The sequence below is a fragment of the Musca autumnalis genome, unplaced genomic scaffold (assembly GCF_047663935.1).
Source record: "Musca autumnalis isolate F117 unplaced genomic scaffold, ASM4766393v1 scaffold_2, whole genome shotgun sequence".
Taxonomy (NCBI): domain Eukaryota; kingdom Metazoa; phylum Arthropoda; class Insecta; order Diptera; family Muscidae; genus Musca; species Musca autumnalis.
The window spans coordinates 166049299-166068897 of record NW_027411755.1 but is presented as its reverse complement, the minus strand read 5'-3'; the positions used below and the strand labels follow the sequence as shown (position 1 = coordinate 166068897).

Here is a 19599-nt window from a genome sequence, read left to right as displayed (position 1 = left end):
TTTAAATTATATAATCCCAGCTTTGCTCCTACACCCAACACCAAATTTAGTACCTTAACTATTTAAAATGGTTTTGGTATCAACATGTTACCCAACTTTTCCTACACATAGGTAAACGTTTCAAAAATTACTTCTTAATATTCAACATATATCCTAACCCCAATTCAGTTTTCCAGTTTTACCAGTTCCCCTGAAACCCATTTGAGGACTATTTAGTAGTTTTTGTATAAATAAGTACGAATTTTCAAAACCTCCTCCCTACCTCCACTCTAAACACCAATTGCTAATCTAATACCGAATTTCAAAATTTCAGTTCTACCCTTTACAAAATCACAAATTGTACAAAATTATATACCATAATACAAATACCAAAAGGTACCAAATTTTGTACCATTTAGCACTTTTCGTACACGATTTTCCAAAATGTACTTTCATATCTCAGCTCTATCCGTTCACCTAAACCCAAATTATAGCCAATGTAGTTCCATTTAGCACTTTTCCATAAGTACGAATTTCCAAAACTACCTCAATCCTACACTCCAACAATAATCTGTTCACGCAAATACAAATTATAGCGAATTTCGTACCATTTAGTACTACAGTAGAGTATTGAGAAGGATTCAGAATCAATTAAAAAACTCAAATTACAAGTCATATAGTAATTAAAAGTATCAAATTACATATCTTAAGTAAACAAATGGGGTAAAAAGGGTCGCAGACTCATTTATAAAGTAAACAAACAGCATACCATGAGATGGGGTGACCGTGGGAAATTCTTGGAATTCCTTATGCTGGGGGGAAGCATGTCCACTATCAACGTGGGTGGCTTCGTTTGTCCGTCCGTCTGTCCGTAAGCATGCTGGATCGTGTCCATGATCAATGTGGGTGGTCTCGTTTGTACGTCTGTCTGTTGATTGATCTAATTATGAAGCATTGACCATTGTTGAGGCATTGTGTTTATTGTATGTTTGTGTGTATGTCGTTTGGTTCTTTTGCTTTACTTTAAGTCAGAGGACAAGTGTACTGAGTATTTGCTGTGTGTTTGAATATGAATTCGATCGATCTTCTCGATTTGTTTATTATTATTATTATTCGAAGAAGGCGACAAAGTCTTTAATATTTAATTGAAGGGTGGATTGAATTTTTGGTTGCTTCAAATTGATCTTGTCAATGGATTTGAATATGAATGCAAATATGATTGGGAGAGTTAAGGGGGAAAGGGGAACCAATGTGTACAAATGAGAAATCGATGACCATTGTTGAGTCATAGCGTTTGTGGTGGTACACTGGAAAAATATGTATGCATGTGTGACCGTGGGAAATTCTTGGAATTCAGTCTGTCTGTCCGTAATGTAACAAATAACACGTGTTTCCATGGGGCAATTCTTGGAATTCCGTCCGTCCATCCGTCCGCGGGAACTTTTTGGAATTCCGTCTGTCCGTAAGCATGCTGAATCGTGTCCATGATCAACGTGGGTGGTCCTGTTTGTCCGTCCGTCTCTCCGTCCGTTTGCCAGTTAATTGATCTAATTTCCTAATGTCGTGAAATAAATGACGTCATCATTTGGGTTTAAATTAATTATGATTGAAACTGTACGCAACAAGAATTTCTTTGAGCGTATAAATCGAAACGATCCAAATGAATTCATTTGGATCTTTTCGATTTGTTTATTTCAGAAGTTAAGTAAAGAATTGGCAAAGACTTGAATATTGGATTGAAGGGATGGTTTGGGATATTAAAGTATATGTGGGTGCGTGTGTATGTTTGATTCTTTGCAGTTATGAGGAATGTATTGGCATTATGTTGTAGCAATTTTTATGAGTAAGAGGTTGAAAGGGGAAAGCAAGCATCGAATGTTTTAAGATTAGCTAGAGCATTAACCATATGTTTGTATGAATGTTGCCCTTCGATTGAAGCAGTGACTATTATTGAAGCAATGAGTTTATATGTATGTTTGTGTGTATGCCGTATGTTTCCTTTGCTTTGCATTGGATCAGCAGCCACGATCGCTTTATTGTATGTTTGTGTGTATGTCGTTTGGTTCTTTTCCCATTCCTTTAAATCAGCAGGCGTAATTGTCGCCTTTAACGAAAGCAAAAGGCGACAAGTGCCTGGGGCTATCTGCTGTGTTTGAATATGAATTCGATTCTCTTCTCGATTTGTTTGTTATTGTTTGATCTTAATATTTAATTGAAGGATGGATTGAATTTTTGGTTGCTTCAAATTGATCTTGTCAATGGATTTGGATATGAATGCAAATATGATTAGGGAAGTTAAGGGGGAAAGGGGAACCAATGTGTACAAATGAGAAATCGATGACCATTGTTGAGGTATAGCGTTTGTATGTACGTCAGTCCAGCTTCCTTTAAATTTATGCTGTGTATGTTTGCATTAAACCAAAAGGAAGAATCATTGAACTTTCATTCAGTATTACACAATATCGGTTTTGTTTTGATTAAATGTTATGAATCTGGGTTATTGGACTTTTTAAAGACGACACCATGTATGTATATTTGTGGTTATATTGACCTTGAAAAGGAATATGTTTAGATTATGACGTTTATTTCCTTACCTCTGTGTATGGAAAGTGACGATAGACTTATTTTAGGAGAGTGAAGGGGGAAAGGGGAATAACGAAAAAAAAGAAATCAATCTTTACAAATAAAAAATCGACAAGAACTTTTAGTTGGCTTAACATATGTATGCTTAATGAATTCCACAACAATATTGTGAAATTCATGTTCTTTTCGATTTGTTTATTTCAAGAGTCAAACTAGGAATCGTCAAAGACTTGAATATGGAATTGTAGGGGTGATTTGGATATAAGTGGATCTTTGCAGTTGTGAAGAATGTATGACATTAATGCTACACATGAATTCGTTAGATTTTTTAGATATGTTTGTTTTGGAAGTCAAATTAAGATTCGGGTTATTGGAATATACAAATGTGGGTGCGTTTGTATGTTTTATTCTTTACAGTTATAAGGAAAGTATGGAATTATGCTGCAACACTGGTTACATTATGATTAAGGGATTTGAAGGGGGAATGCAGGGAAAGAATAGAATTAGCTTTAAGCTTTGTTTCAAGCTAGAGCGTTAACCATGAATGTTGTGTCTGTTTAAACGTTAATAACAAAAGTAGGAAGCATTGTTCTGCGACCATTCGATTGAAGCAATGATCATTGTTGAGGCATTATTATGTATGACCATCAACTTTATGTTGTTATATGTTTACATTAAAACAAAAGGAGGAATCATTGAACTTTCATTCAGTATTACTCAATATCCAATTTGGTATTATTGAATGTTCAGTATGGATTATTGGACCTTTTTTAAAGATATGAAATGTGGCTGGAACATCAAGTAGAAGCAAAAGTATGCTTCAACTTGACCTTGAAATAACATTTGAAAATATGCTTATGTTGCTTATCATCACAACATCTAAATGTCACCCCATTTCTCTGCAATTTAATACACAAATTATGAAAAACATAAATCTCACTCTTCATTCAAATTTTCGATCTATAAATGCACACCTATATTATAATAATTTTATTAGTCAGAAACATACTTTCAAACTGTTACAATATGGATTCTCAATATATACTTCCTGAAATCTTCAAGGAAAGCACATTAAGGGAGTCGAAGGATATCGAAGCAGACAAATATTTGTTAAGAATAATGGATGAAATTCAGGCGGAATTCTATATAACACATGGTTTGAAAACGGACAGAAACAGAATCCTTAAGCTTTTAAAAAGGTTGGAGAAAATCACAAATGCCAATAATAATTGAATTTAAATGATTATTAATAAATAAGAAACAAACAAATATATTTGTTGCATATTTTTTGGGGGGAAGAGAATGCAATGGTTTATGTATAATTGTCATCTTCTAATCTAAAATTTTGTCCCTGTGTTTAGAGAAAATGTGACAACACTATACACAGTTACTATTTCGTGTCACAGCTCGCTTTTCGCTTCAACAAATTCTTATTATAGCTCACCCTATCCCTAATTTGGTTCAACAGCTCTCTCTTAGAGTTAAACAGCTTCATATTATAACTTAAGAGCTCCCTAATCTTATTCAACAGTTTCGTACTCAACCCTCTTCACTTAAGATCGAACCTCTTAATACAAGGAACACATTTTGATAGTTATCAAACATACCATTTGCTTCAAATTTATGAAAGTTAAAAAAAGCAAGCAAATAAATATTAGTGTACCTCACTCAAATTGAAAATTCGAAGGAAAAGAAACTTTAACAATGCCATCTAGGGGTTGAGCTATCGATGCCTAAATTATTACGAAGATATTATAAATGCTGACTTGTGTACATAACTGTACCATATTACTCATTTAAACAAAAAAATGAAATAAAAAACAATGATATTCAGAAGACCATAGATTGCATTTATTATATAAAACCCTATATGTATGTATATATAGTGTTGTCGTCTTGGACAGTCATTTCTTTTGATGTATTCCTTTTATATTTAATATAAACATTAAACCCCTATAAAAGTTGGGTTAGACTCGGAAACTATATTCAGTTTTCAAAATTCCTTTAAAGGAGTGAAACATTTCATCAAGAAAAGGAAGAAACCTAAAAATGGTCAGTAATATCAACGGAGAGCTAGGAGTTGAGTTCGAGAATGAAACAGAGTTCGAAAACATTTGTTGCAATATGTTAGACCATTACGAGGCAACACAAAATACACCACAACAAACTGAATTATTTGAAATGGACTATGAGTTCGAGGCTGCTTGCGTAAAAGCTGTAAATGAATTCGAGGCAAAGTATAATGCGTCTCTGCTAGTGGAAACCGATGCTGAAGGAAAGGAGAACGAAACCCGAACAAACCAATCTTTGGAGAATTCAGAAGAAGATTATCCGTATATACCAGAAGCACAAAACGTATGGGCATTGGATGAAAACGATCCATGGTTTATAGTTTAGCCGACGACACTCAAGCTTTTGATATGTATATTAGAGATGACTAAATAAATGAATAATATTGTTTGTCTGCAAAAAATAAAGTATTCTTTTTTGTTCTAGGATAATAAACAATAGAAAAGGCGAATACACATCTGCGGCAATTATGAACATTTAAGCATGATTGTAAAATATTAAATATGCATATGGTGTTGAGGTTGGTTTCAGGTTAGGTTGGGTTCGGGTTACGTTGGGTTCGGGTTAGGTTGGGTTCGGGTTAGGTTGGGATCGGGTTAGGTTGGGTTCGGGTTAGGTTGGGTTCGGGTTAGGTTGGGTTCGGGTTAGGTTGGGTTCGGGTTAGGTTGGGTTCGGGTTAGGTTGAGTTCGGGTTAGGTTCGGGTTAGGTTAGGTTGGGTTCGGGTTAGGTTGGATTCAGGTTGGGTTGGGTTCAAGTTAGGTTGGGTTAAGATCAAGGAATACACTATTTATATTGTGACAATGTCCCACATTTAACAGTAGAACTGTAACTATGGAAGAAGAAATGTTGAAACGATTGGTTCAATCCCGCAATGTTTTGAAAAGAAAATTTCAAAACATTAAAAGGGGAGAACAAGCAAGAACAACCCAATTGGAAAATACCTTCAAACCAATAACAGATGAACTAAACAAATTAGTTAAAACCACAAGTGAAAATGCATCCAAATACATGATATCCAAGACAGAAAATATGCATGAATATGAGAAAACACCGTTTTCCAGTATCAAGAAACATAAGGAAGATTTTAAAAACGAAATCACTGCAAACGATGAAGAGTACGAAGAAGATAATAATCAAGATGAGTCAAGCAACGATGAGGGTGGAGAAGAATCTTTTTATTCTGATCATGATGATTATGATTATGAAAACAATCTTCTTCAATTGAAAATCAATAATAATCTGGACACTGTATACGGTCCACATAAAGATGTTAATGGGGAATGGAAATTTGGAGATAAACCTTTAGAAATAAATAATGAAAAAATTATCGTAGGAAACCAGAATTGGGCGCTCACACCAGGCTTATTTGAACTTCTCTTTCATCAAAACCCAAAAACTACGATGAATCAGAGTTGGAGATATATAAGAAAATTTTACTGGGATCCAATGCACATAAAGTAAACTACAGCCATAATGAACGAGTGAAATCTAACAAAGGATATAAATACACCAATATAATAAAGAAGATAATCGATGGTACTCACACTGGTAAAGGCCTAATGAGAGTAAATTCCGAAAAACCTCAATATGTATATTGGAACGATCCCAATGTTCTTGTTGAACGACTAAAGCGGTTGGTGGAATCAAATCAAAATGGAAAATATGACCACACAAATGAGATGGTTTCTATAATTGAAGAACTACGAGAGGCAGCTATTATATATTAATTATTCAAATGTGTACACTGCGATTACGAAATAAATGCAATCTATGGTCTTCTGAATATCATTGTTTTTTATTTCATTTTTTTGTTTAAATGAGTAATATGGTACAGTTATGTACACAAGTCAGCATTTATAATATCTTCGTAATAATTTAGGCATCGATAGCTCAACCCCTAGATGGCATTGTTAAAGTTTCTTTTCCTTCGAATTTTCAATTTGAGTGAGGTACACTAATATTTATTTGCTTGCTTTTTTTAACTTTCATAAATTTGAAGCAAATGGTATGTTTGATAACTATCAAAATGTGTTCCTTGTATTAAGAGGTTCGATCTTAAGTGAAGAGGGTTGAGTACGAAACTGTTGAATAAGATTAGGGAGCTCTTAAGTTATAATATGAAGCTGTTTAACTCTAAGAGAGAGCTGTTGAACCAAATTAGGGATAGGGTGAGCTATAATAAGAATTTGTTGAAGCGAAAAGCGAGCTGTGACACGAAATAGTAACTGTGTATAGTGTTGTCACATTTTCTCTAAACACAGGGACAAAATTTTAGATTAGAAGATGACAATTATACATAAACCATTGCATTCTCTTCCCCCCAAAAAATATGCAACAAATATATTTGTTTCTTATTTATTAATAATCATTTAAATTCAATTATTATTGGCATTTGTGATTTTCTCCAACCTTTTTAAAAGCTTAAGGATTCTGTTTCTGTCCGTTTTCAAACCATGTGTTATATAGAATTCCGCCTGAATTTCATCCATTATTCTTAACAAATATTTGTCTGCTTCGATATCCTTCGACTCCCTTAATGTGCTTTCCTTGAAGATTTCAGGAAGTATATATTGAGAATCCATATTGTAACAGTTTGAAAGTATGTTTCTGACTAATAAAATTATTATAATATAGGTGTGCATTTATAGATCGAAAATTTGAATGAAGAGTGAGATTTATGTTTTTCATAATTTGTGTATTAAATTGCAGAGAAATGGGGTGACATTTAGATGTTGTGATGATAAGCAACATAAGCATATTTTCAAATGTTATTTCAAGGTCAAGTTGAAGCATACTTTTGCTTCTACTTGATGTTCCAGCCACATTTCATATCTTTAAAAAAGGTCCAATAATCCATACTGAACATTCAATAATACCAAATTGGATATTGAGTAATACTGAATGAAAGTTCAATGATTCCTCCTTTTGTTTTAATGTAAACATATAACAACATAAAGTTGATGGTCATACATAATAATGCCTCAACAATGATCATTGCTTCAATCGAATGGTCGCAGAACAATGCTTCCTACTTTTGTTATTAACGTTTAAACAGACACAACATTCATGGTTAACGCTCTAGCTTGAAACAAAGCTTAAAGCTAATTCTATTCTTTCCCTGCATTCCCCCTTCAAATCCCTTAATCATAATGTAACCAGTGTTGCAGCATAATTCCATACTTTCCTTATAACTGTAAAGAATAAAACATACAAACGCACCCACATTTGTATATTCCAATAACCCGAATCTTAATTTGACTTCCAAAACAAACATATCTAAAAAATCTAACGAATTCATGTGTAGCATTAATGTCATACATTCTTCACAACTGCAAAGATCCACTTATATCCAAATCACCCCTACAATTCCATATTCAAGTCTTTGACGATTCCTAGTTTGACTCTTGAAATAAACAAATCGAAAAGAACATGAATTTCACAATATTGTTGTGGAATTCATTAAGCATACATATGTTAAGCCAACTAAAAGTTCTTGTCGATTTTTTATTTGTAAAGATTGATTTCTTTTTTTTCGTTATTCCCCTTTCCCCCTTCACTCTCCTAAAATAAGTCTATCGTCACTTTCCATACACAGAGGTAAGGAAATAAACGTCATAATCTAAACATATTCCTTTTCAAGGTCAATATAACCACAAATATACATACATGGTGTCGTCTTTAAAAAGTCCAATAACCCAGATTCATAACATTTAATCAAAACAAAACCGATATTGTGTAATACTGAATGAAAGTTCAATGATTCTTCCTTTTGGTTTAATGCAAACATACACAGCATAAATTTAAAGGAAGCTGGACTGACGTACATACAAACGCTATACCTCAACAATGGTCATCGATTTCTCATTTGTACACATTGGTTCCCCTTTCCCCCTTAACTTCCCTAATCATATTTGCATTCATATCCAAATCCATTGACAAGATCAATTTGAAGCAACCAAAAATTCAATCCATCCTTCAATTAAATATTAAGATCAAACAATAACAAACAAATCGAGAAGAGAATCGAATTCATATTCAAACACAGCAGATAGCCCCAGGCACTTGTCGCCTTTTGCTTTCGTTAAAGGCGACAATTACGCCTGCTGATTTAAAGGAATGGGAAAAGAACCAAACGACATACACACAAACATACAATAAAGCGATCGTGGCTGCTGATCCAATGCAAAGCAAAGGAAACATACGGCATACACACAAACATACATATAAACTCATTGCTTCAATAATAGTCACTGCTTCAATCGAAGGGCAACATTCATACAAACATATGGTTAATGCTCTAGCTAATCTTAAAACATTCGATGCTTGCTTTCCCCTTTCAACCTCTTACTCATAAAAATTGCTACAACATAATGCCAATACATTCCTCATAACTGCAAAGAATCAAACATACACACGCACCCACATATACTTTAATATCCCAAACCATCCCTTCAATCCAATATTCAAGTCTTTGCCAATTCTTTACTTAACTTCTGAAATAAACAAATCGAAAAGATCCAAATGAATTCATTTGGATCGTTTCGATTTATACGCTCAAAGAAATTCTTGTTGCGTACAGTTTCAATCATAATTAATTTAAACCCAAATGATGACGTCATTTATTTCACGACATTAGGAAATTAGATCAATTAACTGGCAAACGGACGGAGAGACGGACGGACAAACAGGACCACCCACGTTGATCATGGACACGATTCAGCATGCTTACGGACAGACGGAATTCCAAAAAGTTCCCGCGGACGGATGGACGGACGGAATTCCAAGAATTGCCCCATGGAAACACGTGTTATTTGTTACATTACGGACAGACAGACTGAATTCCAAGAATTTCCCACGGTCACACATGCATACATATTTTTCCAGTGTACCACCACAAACGCTATGACTCAACAATGGTCATCGATTTCTCATTTGTACACATTGGTTCCCCTTTCCCCCTTAACTCTCCCAATCATATTTGCATTCATATTCAAATCCATTGACAAGATCAATTTGAAGCAACCAAAAATTCAATCCACCCTTCAATTAAATATTAAAGACTTTGTCGCCTTCTTCGAATAATAATAATAATAAACAAATCGAGAAGATCGATCGAATTCATATTCAAACACACAGCAAATACTCAGTACACTTGTCCTCTGACTTAAAGTAAAGCAAAAGAACCAAACGACATACACACAAACATACAATAAACACAATGCCTCAACAATGGTCAATGCTTCATAATTAGATCAATCAACAGACAGACGTACAAACGAGACCACCCACATTGATCATGGACACGATCCAGCATGCTTACGGACAGACGGACGGACAAACGAAGCCACCCACGTTGATAGTGGACATGCTTCCCCCCAGCATAAGGAATTCCAAGAATTTCCCACGGTCACCCCATCTCATGGTATGCTGTTTGTTTACTTTATAAATGAGTCTGCGACCCTTTTTACCCCATTTGTTTACTTAAGATATGTAATTTGATACTTTTAATTACTATATGACTTGTAATTTGAGTTTTTTAATTGATTCTGAATCCTTCTCAATACTCTACTTACTACTTCGTGCAGATTTGTACGATTTTCCAAAACTACCTCCATATCTCAATTCTATATTCCAACAGTAATCTTAATTCCAAATTTCAGGATTCCAGCTCTTCAAATCCAAATCATACTAAACTCACTACCATTTAGGACTTTTCGACCTTTGGTACATCTTTCTTACCCTTCATCAGTGACCCCCATTCCAAATTTCAGGATTCCGGCCCTATTCGTTAACCCATACCCAAATTGTACTATATTTAGTACCATTTAGTATTTTTCGTATAATTTTAATTCAAATTTCCAAAAACATTTCTTTTTTACTATCCATCAGTGACCTTCTTTCCAAATTTCAAGATTCCAGCTCTTTTCGTTCAAATTGTACTAAATTTACTACCATTTATTACTTTTCGTACACTTATAGTTCGAATTCCAAAAACCTTTCATTTTTACTCTTCATCAGTGATCCTCATTCCAAATTTCAGGATTCCAGCTCTATCCGTTCACCCAAATCCAAATTGTACTAAATTTAGTACCATTTAGTACTTTTCGTGTACTTTTACTTCTAATTTCTAAAAACCTTTCTTTGTTACTCTCCATCAGTGACCCTCATTACAAATTTCAGGATTCCAGCTCAATCCGTTCACCCAAACTAAATTTAGTACTTTTCGTACCCTTGTAATTCGAAATTCCAAAAACCTTTCTGTTTTACTCTTCATCAGTGACCCTCATTACAAATTTCAGGATTCCAGCTCAATCCGTTCATCCAAATCCAAATTGTACTAAATTTAGTACCATTTAGTACTTTTCGTACCCTTATAGTTCGAATTTCCAAAAACCTTTCATTGTTACTCTTCATCAGTGACCCTCATTCCAAATGTCTGTATTCCAGCTCAGTCCGTTCACCCAAATCAAAATTGTACTAAATTTAGTACTTTTCGTACCCTTGTAATACGAATTTCCAAAAACTTTTCTTTTTTACTCTTCATCAGTGATCTTCATTCCAAATTTCAGGATTCCAGCTCTATTCGTTCACCCAAACCCAAATTGTACTAAATTTAGTACCATTTATTACTTTTTGTATACTTATAGTTCGAATTCCAAAAACCTTTCATTTTTACTCTTCATCAGTGATCCTCATTTCAAATTTCAGGATTCCAGCTGTATCCGTTCACCCAAATCCAAATTGTACTAAATTGAGTACCATTTAGTACTATTCGTGCACTTATAGTTCGAATTTCCAAAAACCTTTCTTTGTTACTCTCCACAAGTTACCCTAATTTCAAATTTCAGGATTCCAGCTCTATCCGTTCACACAAATCCAAATTGTACTAAATTTAGTACCATTTAGTACTTTTCGTACCCTTGTAGTTCGAATTTCCAAAAACGCGTTGGTACATCTTTCTAGCTCTCCATCAGTTACCCTCATTCCAAATTTCAGAATTCTAGCTCTTACCGTTTGCCTAATAGAAAGGGTACCATATTTAGTACCTTTTAGTACTTTTCGTACACTTCTAGGTCGAATTTCCAAAAACCCAGCCTCATCTCACCCCTACACACCAACAGCAACCTACACCCAAAATTTCAACTTTCTAGCTTCAGCGGTTTCGTCTGGGCGCTGATGAATCAGTCAGTCAATCAGTCAGTCAGTCAGTCACTCACCTCACTACTCTTTTATATATATAGATTATTCTTCAGTTTTTAAACCAAGTTCTTTAAAACAATTTGTTCCATACGCCACATTATTCGTAACTTGGCAAAAAGTGGACAATTTTTTGTTCCAAACGCCATCATTTTTGGTGCGGAAAAACTCGCTTTTGTCTCTTTTTGTTCCATACGCCAAACGAAATGGATATGGAACTAGTAAGTTCAAGGTTGTTTTGTTCCATACGCCAGGCCTTATGGATATGGAACAAAACGACAAGATTTTTTGGTTTTTGGAACATACTGGCATCTGAATATCTCAGAAACTACAAGAGATAGAGAAAAACCGACCAAAAAATCTGAAAGAGCACGGTTCAAAACCTTGTAAGGTACCTTTATCTCAAAATGTCAAAAATGGCGTATGGAACACTTAAGCATGACACCGACGATATGCCTCACCTCTCTCTCCATCAAACTGACAATTGCCGGAAGGAAAATTGCCTAATGTAGATATGGACTTATTTTTAACTTCAGTTGGCTGTATTATTTTCACACCTTCTTATAGGCCCGATCATAACATATATGCCCTACTAAATACAACATCGAACCCCAAATTGGACAAATGTTGTTGAATAAAAGAGTAAAGTGATTGACTCACGGATGGCTGACTTTATAAATCATCAACGCCCAGACAAAACGACTGTAGCTAGAATCTTGAAATTTTGGGTTAGGGTCAGTCTTGGTCCGAAGGTTTCAGATAAGGCTGGGTTTTAGGAAATTCGTACGGGAACGGTACGAAAAGTACTAAAAGGTACTTAATATGGTACCGTTTGTGTTTGGCGAACCGGGAGAGCTAGAACTTTAAAGTTTGAAATGAGGGTCACTGATGTTGTGTATGTATGATAGATGTACCAATTGGTTTTTAGAAATAAAAAATTTACGGAAAGTACTAAAATGTACTAAATTTGGTTTCATTTTGTATTATGTGAACGAACGGATAGATCTAAAAGCTTGAAATTTGGAATGAGAATTAAAGTTGAGATGTAGGTTTGATATAAGGTGGTGATTTCGGAAATGTTTACACATGTGTACGAAAAGTACTAAATGGTTCTAAATTTGGTACGACTTGAATTTGGATGAAGCTGGAGCTGGAATCGTGAAATTTTGAATTAGGATATAGAGGTAGTTTTGGAAATTCATGCATATTTGTAAGAAATGTACTAAATGGTACTAAATTTGGTAAAATTTGGATTTGGGTGAATGGATAGAGCAGAAATCCTAAAATTTGGAATAAGGATTACAGTTGGGTTGTAGGTTTGAGATAGTTTTGTAAATTCTTACTCATGGGTACAAAAAGTACAAAATGGTACTAAATTTGGTACAATTTGAATTTGGGTGAATGGATAGAGCTGGAATTCTGAGATTTGGAATTAAAATCACTGTTGGAGTGTAGGTTTGAGATATGGAGGCGATTCTCCTGAAAATATACTGAAATATTTTGCTGATTAGCAACATCCGCACAGCAAAAAATGACGGAAATCAAAAACCACTTTTTGTAAAAGTGTCCGATTTCTCTCAGAAATCACCATGTATACTTCTATTCCACATTGCTGGGGTTTCGTTTCGCTGATCTTAAATCGGTCTTAACTTTTCACTGGTTTTTTTGGTTATCGTCTATTAAAAACCCGCTATATTTGCATCATTGTTACTGAATTCTCTCTATATTTCTACCAACCAACATTCAATAGATATTTTTTATGCATGTTAATCAATTAACATTGCAGCCAGGGATGCCAGATAAGTTTGGTCGAAAATCGGCACTTTTCGGGTGCCAAAATCGGCAAAATCGGCAAAATTTTTTCAAAATCGGCAAAAAATCGGCAAATTAAATAAAGTTTATTTCAGTTCAAATTATTGCTATATTTAATAAGCATAAGTTAAAAAATAACATTTTAAGTGCAACAAAACAATCAACAATTCATAAACCAAGGCAATGATTCAAAATATGTATGAAAATAAATGGCATATGTAGTATATATTTATAAGTACGTGTATGTATATATGAAATCAATATATTTTCAATTCAGTCAAGCTAAACAAAACGTATAAAAATATTGTCTTAAGAGGTTATTAATAAGGTGATTGTTTTTTTACCCTCAGCATTTATGCTTACGAGGGTATATAAACTTTCATACGGGCAAAATGTACCTCATCGAAATAATGGTTTTAGATCCCAAGTATGTTTGGACGAAATGTGTTTCAGACAATTTGGAGTCGATTTAGCAATGTCCGCCCGTCTGTCTGGCTGACTGGTGCGCACGATAATTCTCGAACGGATGAGTCGATTTTTCCAAGGATTGGCTTTCGTAATATTTTGTCCAAACTTACTTTAAGTTCGAAGATGGGCAATATCGGTCCACTCCTTCAGGTACCTCTCCCACAAAAGTTGGAAAATTTTCGGAAAATTTGTGCGTACGATAACTCTTGAAGGGAGTAACCTATTTAGTCCATACTTTGCACATCGTGAAATGTCTACCAGACTTAGATGAGGTTCCAATACGTACTCAATCGGTCCACTCCTTCGCGAACCTCCCACACAAAAGTCCCAAAATGTTCGGAAAAATTCTACGCGTGATAACTCTTGAAAGGAGTGACTGATTTAGTCGATTTAGTACTTTACATATCCTAATATGTCTACAAGATATAGATTAGGTACGAATATGGACTCTATTTGTCTATTCCTTCGGGTACCTCCCACACTAATTTTTTTTTCTTTAAGACCTGAGGCCCAATTCCGTTTCTATGAAAATGTAAAATGAAAGCTTTTACAAAGAAGAAAACTGTCAAATGAAAAAAGTTATAAAGGAAATAGTTTTCATTTCAATTTTTCATAGAACAAGAATCCAGCCCCTGCTCCCGAATCACTTCGATTTTGGTTGAAACAATTTGAATACGCTGCCTCCATTACGGCGGTAAAAGCTTTTTCAGGGGCGTGTCCATACTTCTTGAGAATATAGCCCGAGAGGTGTAAAAACTCTTATGGCACCATAATTCTCGAACTGATCAACCGATTCCAAAAGTTATACGATGACCCACTGAAATGACTAGTGGGCGCGATATCTATCGAAAAGATATAACTCTCAAAATAAAATCCACTTCCCCAATGGACTATGTCGGTCCATTCCATTAAGTCCCACCTCCACAAAACTTTTGAATTCAAATTTTAATCCACATTTTTCGGCAAGTTCAAATGTCTTAAAAGGGCCACATAATTCTGAAAAGATCTTAAAAACATTCGATCTGTCCGTAGAAGAAAGTTGCAATTCACATAGGCTGAGGGTATACCTCTGTCAGCAAAGCCGACTGACACTTTCTTACTAGTTGTATTGGAATTTTGAAATGCTGGTTTACAATTAAATTAAATTTCTGTAATAAATATTTGAATTAAAGTTTTGTTACAAATCATTTTTAATGACAACATTATAACAGTTAGGCTTATTTGATTTTAAGTAGTCTTTAGTAAAGAGAATTCCTTCCATCGAGTCCCTAACTAATCGATCTCGGTACTTGTTTTTATTTAAATGTACTTGCCTAGAAACTCTTTCCACATTTGCTGAAGAATGTGGTAAGACTAAAACATGTTTAATAAATTTGGACAAAATAGGAAATAATGATTCAGAATTTGCACATATTAATTCACACATTGTTTTCCAAAATTCTAGCAACTCTACGTTTTTATCTTTAAACAAATTTTTGAAATTTAAACGTGAAAGTTCGCGTGATTCTTGCTTTTCGTTTATGTTTATAAAGCATTCGTATTCCTTTATAATGTCGAAAAATGAATCTTATGTGCCATTTATTATAAAACTTTGATTTATTGAAGCTAGGCACTTAAATTTATTTTTAAAATTAAACCGCTTCAAATCGGACCACAAAGTCCAATGTAAAAGTTTGTGCAGTTTTTAATTATTTCCACTAACCCACTTTTCGACAATTTCGTTTTTGAACAATTTCCTTGACGTATATACTGAAGTACACGTTATAGTAATCAAGAAAATTCAAACTGTTTTTATAAAATGTTAAAAAAAATTATTATTATTATTAATCAAACTACTCTTGACGATATAGTTGTCTTTGTTATTGTACCAAATTAGTTCTAGCAACCACAATTTTCATACAAAATGGAAATTGTATGTGAACAAGTTGCCTTAACTAAAAATCGGCATTTTAGGGGTAAAAATCGGCAAATCGGCATTTCTATTTTTTTGGACTAAAAATCGGCAAAATGCCGATAAATCGGCAAATCTGGCATCACTGATTGCAGCGGTGGGAGAGAGAGAGACCGCGTGCTACTGAGAGAAACAATTTGCGCTGATGGTGAGTCAACTAACATTGTGTGAGTTAAGCTTTAGTATTGTTTGCAATTGGGAATTCATTTCTAATAAGATTTCAGTTTAGTTGCGAGCGAGTTTTATTACAACGAAATACCCACAGCCGCCCCAATAGTCAAGTTGTGTTGCCGCCGCGCGCTATCGTCGTTGCTGTAGTCGAGTTACCGTTGTTATTGTCGGTCTTCGGTGATTGATAAAAAGGAATAAAATACTGAACGCCTTTTTCTAGGGCAAAGGGCACAAAAAAACGGAAAATAATAATAAAAGAAATTGTGAAAGCAAATAAATTTTTGCAAAGAAATTGCCAACACAAAACAGAGGCAGCAAACAAATGAAATGTGAACAAAAATAATGAGGAAATAAAATCAAAAATAAATCTTTTTTGTTTACACGAAAAAAAAATATCTACTATATTGGTGAAATCAAAAGTAATATTGGTGTACCATAGAAAATTGCACAAAATGCAATTGAAAAGAATTTAATGAATTTCTACCAACAATGAATGAAAGTAATGATGGTCGTCTGTGAGTGAACCCGAACCCGTGTAATGCCACTACCGCTGTTTTCAGTAAGCTAAAAGAAAAAGAAGACCATCATCATTCATCAGTCTCCCAGCCACCCAACAACCAACCAGTCACCGACCAACTAAAAAAACAAAAAAATCCGTAGAAAAGGAAGCAAACGAAACGCAAAAAATAAAAGAAAATTAGAAACGGAAGAAAATCGATTTTGCTGTATTTTAACCAAGTCATAAAACGAAAAGAGTGGATAAAACAAAAACAGTCGATATTGTCTGTGATGACGTTATTTTCATTTTAAAATTAAATTTTTAACAAAATAAATAAAAATCTTATAAAAAACCTACCCCTTCCTTATCTAAACTTGAATCTCCAAAGAACAAACCCCCAAGTTTTTTTTCTTTTTATACAAATAAAATAAATGGAAATGTTCCGAAACTAATTACTACAAACAAACACCTGCAATTTACTGTGATTCATGCTGTCTCAGATATTTTTTAATTTAAAGTTTTAAGCGTTTTTATAGTGAATTTCTTCAAAAGCTAAATTCTAGTCCGAATTGCAAAAGCAGTCAACAAACAACGTGTCCATCAAAATAAATATATTTTTTTAAAGCCAATATTTTTAAACACACCTTTAACCGCCATAAACGACGATAAGCGAGCCAATAATAAATTCAAAACCAAAAATTGTTCAATACAAAGCAAATAACAACCGCAGTAACGAAAGCAAACAATTGGAGAAATAAAAACTAAATAGCCTTCAGATTCTGATTATACATTCAGACAAGTAACGTTTGCTGATTTACAATACGATATTGACCGCACAAAGTGTGATTGGCATTAAAAAAATAGTTAAATAACTAAAATTAAAAAAATACAAAACGCAAAAAAAATAAATTTAAAAATAATTTCTTCAATTCTGAAACCCTAAAACAAACTATATCAAGTGACCAGTCTTCTGAACAAAAAGTCCTTTTGTACCCTTTAAGTTAATCGACCGACAACTACCCTTTTAAGCGACAAACGTCATCATCTTTAACTACCTCTGTCTGTCTCTTGTGCCGTTTCATCATTCCTCCTTTTTAAGACAAGTTGTCAGCCAACAACCATCATCTACAAAATTGGCAAAGTTTTTTTAATACAACAACAAGTCTTCTTAACAAATTGTGGCGGCTGTCTCGGATTAATTGCAAACTTTTTTAGGCTCGTGTTTTGATTTTTTTTGTACGAAAATAATTTTTGTTGTTGTTAATACATGAGTGTTTTGAATTGCGGCGATCTACTTCGTAAAGCCTTTTGCTGTTGTAAATCAAAACAAAAGGCCACTCAGAATGAGGTAAGTGTTGAACTATGAACACTCAGACACACCAGTAACAAAAACAAAATACATTCTACATTGACTCATTGAGTCAGACAAATAAATTTGAGATTTTTTTTTTTTGGAAAACAATAAAAGGATAGCTGGTTTGTTATGTCCTTAAAATAATAAAATCTTGTACTGAATTATTGAGACATCTCAGGGGTTGTTATGTATGTAGTAGGTACCAGTAGTCGGCATCTTTTGTATTCGAACACAAGTAACTAAAAGCAACACGGTGCGCCAAAGTTCACATTTTTAGGGCTTTTTAGGTTTTCACGATTTTGCTTGGAAACCGCGATTGGTATCGTAATGCGACTAATGATATGACTTATGACTTTCTCCTATGATTTACCATTTTTGAGATATTGAAGTTCAAATTGGGACAATGGACTGACTGTATCGTTTCCTTATAAAACAATGCCATGACTGCAATTTCCCAATTTAAACTTATATATACCTAAAAAATTATACAGCCTATGAAAAAATCACACGGTCAATCTTGTAAAGAATTTTCACAGCTATAAGATTTTCTCAGGTCCCATATAGATAAGATCGATATTCATGCAAAAAACGCGAAACCTAACAAAAAAAAAACCTAAAAATATAACCTGAGCTTCTTTATCTCAAAAATGGTACAACATGGGAACAAATTATTAACATCAATCCTCTAGAGAATTTTCACAGCTACAAAATTTTCTTTAGCTCCATTTCGATAGGACTTGCGGTTTCCAAGCAAAATCGTGAAAACCTAAAAAAGCCCTAAAAATGTGAACTTTGACCGCGGTTTATTTGAAAATCCCTCCGGCAATTTTTTTTGTTTTTTGATTTTTCTCATCATTGTAGTTTCAGAATCCGCAAAAACTTCGCAGGTGTAAGCACCGTTCATTTAAATTTAGTTAAGGCGCACCGTGACAAGTAATAACGGCGTTAAGATCGCTCGGGCCGAACTTATTTTACCCTCCACCACGAGTTGTATTGAAGTAAAATGGAGCAATTAGTTTCCCTTCGTTTATGAAGAAGACTTAATACCGAATTTGAAAAATTTCGCTAAAACAATGTGGCTAACCTTCAACAAACTGAAATTCAGGAGGTAACGTTCTATGGGGGCTTTATCAACACGTCGCTCTATACCGACAAATTTCCCGTGGAATGTTTTTAGACTCAAAGAAGACTAAATATCAAATTTCCTATATTTCGGTAAGGTAATATGGCTAAAATTTAAAAAATACCGAACATCAAGAGTTACGCTTCTATGGGGGATATTGAAAGACGCGGACAGTCAAAACTGATCGTGTGTACCCTACTTAAATAACAAATTTCAGTAATTTTGGTGGGATATTGACGTCACAACCTTCAGAATTACGAAAATCGGGAGGTACCATTCTATGGGGCTGTATCGAAACGACGAATTTCAGTAGGAAAGGTTTTTACCTTCAACGTTGACTAAATAGCAAATTTCAGTCATTTCTGTGGGTTGTTGTGGACACAACCTTAAA

At 34.2% G+C, this 19599-nt stretch overlaps 1 protein-coding gene across 19 annotated transcripts in view; it reads left to right on the top strand.

Moving 5' to 3' along the window:
* Positions 1-19599, top strand: part of LOC141394831 (galectin-4-like) — a 112121-nt gene that overhangs the window by 52951 nt on the left and 39571 nt on the right. Inside the window, exon 1 of one of the 19 annotated variants that reach the window (XM_073969785.1) lies at positions 14728-18079. The exons of the other annotated variants lie outside the window; for them this stretch is intronic. Coding sequence (XP_073825886.1) covers positions 17999-18079 — 81 coding nt within the window. The 5' untranslated portion in view covers positions 14728-17998. Of the gene's footprint in view, positions 1-14727; positions 18080-19599 lie in introns of those variants that run through there. 19 annotated transcript variants of the gene reach the window in all.